The sequence below is a fragment of the Cicer arietinum genome, chromosome 8 (genome assembly GCF_000331145.2).
Source record: "Cicer arietinum cultivar CDC Frontier isolate Library 1 chromosome 8, Cicar.CDCFrontier_v2.0, whole genome shotgun sequence".
Lineage (NCBI taxonomy): Eukaryota > Viridiplantae > Streptophyta > Magnoliopsida > Fabales > Fabaceae > Cicer > Cicer arietinum.
This window is the reverse complement of record NC_021167.2, coordinates 258,621-265,239: the sequence shown is the minus strand read 5'-3', so window position 1 is coordinate 265,239 and position 6,619 is coordinate 258,621. Positions and strand designations below refer to the sequence as shown.

The 6,619-nt window shown below is 32.1% G+C and overlaps 2 protein-coding genes across 3 annotated transcripts in view; both read left to right on the top strand.

The window, feature by feature from the left end:
* The first annotated feature begins 992 nt into the window (after window positions 1-992).
* Window positions 993-2,895, top strand: LOC101494425 (uncharacterized). Of its 2 annotated transcripts, XM_004511251.4 has the most exons (5): window positions 993-1,151; window positions 1,244-1,386; window positions 1,612-1,737; window positions 1,825-1,992; window positions 2,369-2,895. In XM_004511251.4, the coding sequence occupies exons 1-4, from the start codon at window positions 1,125-1,127 to the stop codon at window positions 1,988-1,990; spliced, it is 462 nt and encodes a 153-aa protein (XP_004511308.1). In that variant the 5' UTR covers window positions 993-1,124; the 3' UTR covers window positions 1,991-1,992; window positions 2,369-2,895. The 2 variants fall into 2 exon arrangements, with proteins under 2 accessions (XP_004511308.1, XP_004511307.1); XM_004511250.4 differs by having other exon boundaries at window positions 1,825-2,895.
* Window positions 2,896-4,662: 1,767 nt separating this feature from the next.
* Window positions 4,663-6,619, top strand: part of LOC101494118 (probable polyamine transporter At3g19553) — a 3,501-nt gene continuing 1,544 nt past the window's right edge. The window contains exons 1-2 of the mRNA XM_073364553.1: window positions 4,663-5,871; window positions 6,212-6,607. Coding sequence (XP_073220654.1) covers window positions 4,901-5,871; window positions 6,212-6,607 — 1,367 coding nt within the window. The 5' untranslated portion in view covers window positions 4,663-4,900. The remainder of the gene's footprint in view (window positions 5,872-6,211; window positions 6,608-6,619) is intronic.

The following is a 6,619-nucleotide window of genomic DNA, read 5'->3' as shown; positions in this document are numbered from 1 at the left end:
TATATATATATATATATATATATATATATATAAGTTTAAATCACAATAGTTCGTGAATTTTTTATGTGTCACTGAGTTTCATCCTCTATTAACTTCATAATTCATATGTTGCACGACATTAAATCACTCTCACACATACACATCAACCAAATTGAAATGAATCTTTTTTGCTATAAGTATCAATTAATTATTTCCATGCCTTTTCCATTTATAAAAAATAAAAAAAAGATAATAATTACTTTCTTTCTATTTCCGAAACTAATTACCTAAGTGATTCTCGCGTATTTGTTTGTTTTCGCTGACAGATAATTTGAAATTCACACACACTCACATCATTATTTAATGTCATACATCATCCTAGATATAATCCAAAACAACAAGAGGTACATTTGATTGACACATAACAAATTCAGAACTACTGTACTTTTAGTATTTTGAAATAATTCAATTACCAAGTTGTATTTTCTACTTTGTTGTTATCTATTTAAAATGCAAATACATCACAGTCAAATATCACTTTTGTTAATAATTTAAAAAATGTAAATATACACCTGAATAAACGGTTGATAAAATAAAGATATTCTTTGTTTTTTTATAGAAATTTCACAATAAATACATTAACTTGATGTGTATCAATACATTTGATCTCTAAATTAATAATTAAGTGAATTTTAAAAAAATTGATTATTTAAATAATTATAATAATTAAATATTATTTAATAAAAGTATCAGCGAAATATAACAATTGAATTTTTATTATTTATAATAGTCAAATTCAAATATTTTTTAAGATATCATGTAAAAATAGTATAATATATTTATAAATAATAAAATTATATTTTCTCATTAAATGATCTTTCATAAAATATAAAAGTTGATAAATAATTTTATATTTACAAAAATGATAAATTTTTAAAAAATATTTGTTAATTTATTAATTTAAAGAACAAGTATATTAAAATTTTGTACAAAGCTTAAAGGTCTCATTTGTGTTGTTACAAGAAACTATGAGAAAAATATAAAATTTGAGTAATTAATAACTTTGAAGTTAAGAAGGAGAGTAATTATCCTAGTTTGGTGCGCAGTGGCAGTGAGCGAATAGGTTGGCATGGTTGTGAATTGTGATGGCTTCATCTTCTTCTTCTCAACCGGTATTTTTAATTTATCATTTCTCTCTCACTTTTCTTTTTCTTCGTATTCTCAATTTTGACTCTCACTACGATCTATATATACTTATTCTCAGGAATGTTTATTATCTGAAGAAGATTTCGACTTAATCCATGGCTCTGAATCTGGTTGGGTCCAAGCTCGAACTTCATGCCATCATCTCGCTTACTTATCCTCTGATCTTACCCACATTCCAATCCCTAATACTCCCTGCAACAGGTTCTTTTTTCTATTACATCACATCACACGCTTTTGCCCCAATTTTATCATTATAGCGATTATATTTTGTTATTGCAATGCTCAGCTATTTCTGCTCAATTCCGGTTACTGCTTTTTTGGTTAATTATTTCTTTGATCAAAATATAACATCTTTAAAGCACAATTAATTTAAATGTTATTGATAATAGTAATAATAATAATAAAATTGAACATTTTATTTTTCAGGTGCCAACACCCAACTGAAAACTGGCTTTGTTTGTCGTGTAAGGAAGTGCTATGTGGCCGTTTTGTGAACAGGCATATGCTCCAGCATTTTCAGGATACTAATCACAGTGTTGCCCTCAGTTTCAGGTACTGATGCGTCTTTTTACTTTTTGTGCCCTTTGACACCCTAAATTTCTTGTGCTGCTTCATTTATTCGCTCATTTTGTCAAACAGTGATCTATCAGTATGGTGCTTCTCTTGCGACGCTTACTTGGATGCTCAAGTTATTCTGCAATTACGTTCTGTTCATGAAGTCGCTTACATATTGAAATTTGGTGAGCCTCCACCGCTTGGAGCAAATCAACCTCCTGCTTCTGGAGATGACCAGGCTGAAGCCTGAAGGTTTGTCTAGGAGTTGACCATGGTTTATTATCTGAATATCATGTAGTTTTGGAGAGTATTAATGATTCTATACAATTGAGTTTGGATCTTGATAAGTCCTACATCACATTTGGATTAGCTGTTTTATATTTTCGCTTATTTGAAGTAGTGCCTCGTAAAATATCTTGTTTGATGTTTGAATGTCATACAACTCTGGAGAGTCAAAGGATTTTTATTGGCAATTCAGTCTATATGATTTTGGTTGTCCATGTTTTGCCTACAATAAGGAATTTTAAATTATAACGTTTAGAGAGTGGAAACTTAGGTCTACTATAGTACAAATGCTTAATTACAATTACCTGTTTTGCTCCCTCCTACGCTAATGTACGTGTTTCAGATATTTGGAAGTGCCAACATTATTCTCTTGATAAATTGAAAAGAAAACTAGATATAAGAAAACAGAAGAACCAGATCACAAGTGGTTGTCATGGCTTCTATGACCGAAGCTTTGAAAACTTCGAGGATGGACTGAAGATAAAACTAAAGATGATAGAGGAAAGAAGCAACACTAAAGATGGAAAATGAAACACTTTGATCAAATGAAGTGTTTAATGAAAGTAGGGTTGGGAAAGAACATTTCCACTAAGTGAAAAAAATGTTGACAATAACATTTTTGTCTTTGGACAATGGATTTGGCTCCTCTAGAGGTTATCAATTCTCATGGAAAGAATACATCAACATTATTCTCACTCTTTCAAGTGGGTATGACGTTGAACATGTTATCGTTGTGGTATAAAATAGAATCTTTATCTAATGAAATTCATTATTGTACAATGAATTTTTATTTTCCTCTTTATACTGGTATGTGTTTTTAATACTAAACAATGATGAGAAAGTTCGTAATATTTTACATTGTTCCTGGTATGTGTTGTGCCTGATTGAATGTGCACTTTCTAGTTCGACTGGAAGCATTCATGCTTCTAATGTAAGTGCTCTGCATGTGGTGTTTGTGTTCTTTGTGACCATTCCATGTTTCATGTATGTACTTATTTAGCATTCTTCAAGATATGTTTAGCAACTTCAGCTGTATGTCCTATGTGGATTGGTTGTGTATGCTTCTGTTTGCATTGATTAATTTAAAGTGACATCTTAATGTAACAAGATGGCATCTCCTACACAAAACTCTCTCAATGCTTGAACCATGTATTTCTCTGATTTTGACACAACCATTTTTCTTTGATGAAGCAACCCTACGGTTAGACAACAGTTATTTGAGCCATTTGGCATATTTGTTTAATGTTTAATTTGTCTAGAGTGTGGGGCATTTTCTCATGTTGTTTTAGTTGTTTCTTTGGGTGGTGCAAAGAGGTAAGGATCTTTTGCAGTGAGCGCTATATGCTTATGGTTTTAGAGGAATGCCAGAATTGAGAGTTCTTAAGGATATTAATTTTTATGTAGATTCTTTATGAGAAAGTGATATTCTTAGGCTCGTTATGATACTATGCTAACAGTTGTTTTGGATGGTTTTCTTTTGTTCGTTTTCCCTTTATCCTTCTATCCAAAGACTCAAGTGGATGTATTATTTAGTCCACTGCTATGTACTTCTTTCTTTCTTTCACTGCACTAAACGATTTATTTTCTGTTTTTCCATTCAAATTTAAACGTGTAAGTCTCTTTTCTTCGATGCTTCTTTCCTAAAAATATGCTTTTTATATTTTCTGTTTATATTCGGGTAATGTTTTATGAGAGGTAATGTTTTAAACTTTCAAATGAAACATAGCTCAGAGGTTTTAAAATTTTAGGTTAGTTAATTTGAAGTTTTTTTGGCAGGCCAAGTCATGTTTCATTGTTTTCATATCATGCATTTTGATTATATAGGGTGAATCTACTTTGCAATTCATTTGAAACTACGGGCTGCTACTCCAAATAAGTTGAATGCTTGATGGATGTTAACTAGTATGTTTATACAAGAATTCTCCATTTTCTTATAAAATTGTTAGAAGGGTCGGCATAATTGGTAGGCTAGTACATCTGAAAATTATTTTAAAACTTCTGTAGAAGTTATGTTTAGTAATTTGTTTTTGCTGTCAAAGTTTTTGCACGGTAGATTTTGTTTTAATAAGTAGTGAATTAATAGTTAGATTAATTTTTTTGGGTTTGAATTCAGAATCTCTTTCTTATAACATTTGTCTGACGTTTTTTAACTCACCAACTAAGTTACACGCTAGATTGATTTGATTTCTATATTTATTTCAATGAAGAGATAACATTACATGTATATTAAGTTCTAATCATGCAACATGTTAATAAGTTTTGCTTTAGTTTATAATTTTTATTTTACAAAAATATTAGGAAAATGCTAATGGATTCGGTTCGTTAAAAATTTAAACATTGTGTTAGGACATATTAACAAGATAAAAAATATTATTAAAAAACTAAATAAGTAATTCTCGGTACACATTTACTTCATCCATTCGACGAATCTTATACCAATTGTGCGCAAGTATTGTTTAGTAGATAAATTCTTATTGGAGTTCATGATGTTATACGTAATTAATAATTAATCATTATTTCATCACTTCATCTAAACATCTATGATAAAAGGGAAAACATGCAACTATGATACGCCTCATTTCTTATTGGATCAAAATGTTTGGAGTATTCACAGGGGTTAAAAACTCAATAAAAAAAGGCATTTCTTACCCAAAAAAAAAATAGACGTTGCAAAGAATAAATAAAATATGATAAGAAAAAGAGAGAAATAAAAAATACGGAGAATAAAATGATTGGTTTATTGATTGATTGATCCAACCCGGAAAGAGAATGAAGATTGGGAACAGATCTGATCTGAATTTGAGCTGAATCCGTGCAAAAGCAATTAGTAGTAACCTTTCTCAAATCTCATAATTACTTATTATTTTAGATATAGATGGGCGAAGAAGTAAGTGATGATGATATTAATAATAATAATAAATCGAATCCAAAACTGACGATTTTCCCTCTTATAGCTCTAATCTTCTACGAAGTTTCTGGTGGTCCTTTCGGCGTTGAAGATTCCGTCAGAGCCGGTGGTGGTCCTCTTTTATCTCTTATTGGTTTCTTCTTTTTCCCTCTTATTTGGAGCATTCCTGAAGCTCTCATCACCGCCGAACTTGCCACCACTTTCCCTCACAATGGTGGCTACGTTCTTTGGATTTCCTCTGCTTTTGGTCCCTTTTGGGGTTTTCAAGAAGGCTTTTGGAAATGGTTCAGCGGTGTCATGGACAATGCTCTTTACCCTGTTCTCTTCCTCGATTACTTGAAACGTTCTTTTCCTATCTTTAACCTAATCATAGCTCGTATCCCTGCTCTTTTAACCATTACCTTTTCACTTACTTACTTGAATTATAGAGGCCTTCACATCGTTGGTTTCTCTACTGTTCTTCTTGCTCTTTTCTCCCTTTCACCCTTTCTCATCATGGCTCTTCTTTCTATCCCAAAACTCAGTCCAAGGCGATGGCTTGTTGTTGATTTTCACAAAGTGGATTGGCGTGGTTTCTTTAATAACATGTTCTGGAATTTGAATTATTGGGATAAGGCTAGTACACTTGCTGGTGAGGTTGAAAATCCAAGTCAAACATTCCCGAAAGCACTTTTTGGAGGACTTGTTTTGGTGGTCTCTTCTTATTTGATTCCACTACTTGCCGGAACTGGCGCTTTGAGTTCCTCTCCAAGTGAATGGTCTGATGGTTATTTTGCAGAAGTGGGGATGTTGATTGGTGGGTTTTGGCTTAAACTTTGGATTCAAGCTGCTGCTGCAATGTCTAACCTTGGATTGTTTGAAGCAGAAATGAGCAGTGATGCTTTTCAACTTCTTGGGATGAGCAACATGGGATTGCTTCCAGCTATATTCTCCTCAAGGTCAGCAATGTTTTTGTGCCATGTTTCAATTCTTTCTTTCTCTTTTCCAAGTGAAAATGAAACTAAATTCAACTATGTTTACTTTTTTATAATTCTAATTACATTTGTATGGTATCTTTCTTTTTATTAGCTTGTATATAACCAACACTTATTTGTTTTTAAAAATGGATTGAATCTTTGAAGAGTTTTCCTTAAAGAGGATTTGTAGTGTCTTTAGTACCTAGTACCTACCATTTAGACTTAAATGGATGCTGGATGAGTTTTTTAAATGTTACTATCAATTGCTTGAATGAAAAGGTTACAACAATCTAACATTGATTTGGTGCAATATAACTTATAGGTCTAAGTATGGGACGCCCACTGTTAGTATTTTGTTCTCAGCCACTGGAGTTATCTTATTGTCATGGATGAGCTTTCAGGATATACTAGAGTTCCTAAATTTCTTATATGCTATAGGAATGCTTCTTGAGTTTGCTGCTTTTATAACTTTGAGACTGAAGAAGCCAAATCTTTGTAGACCTTACAGAGTTCCGTTGCAAACATTTTGGGCAGTCATGCTTTGTGTGCCTCCTTCTTTGTTACTTATTCTTGTTATGTGTCTGGCTTCTTTGAGAACGTTCTTTGTGAGTGGAGCAGTAGTAATCGTGGGATTTATCTTGTACCCTATCTTGGTTCAAGCCAAGAATAAAAATTGGTTACTATTTGAAACTGAACAACTTTCATCACCTTCCGATGGTCGGCAGGAATG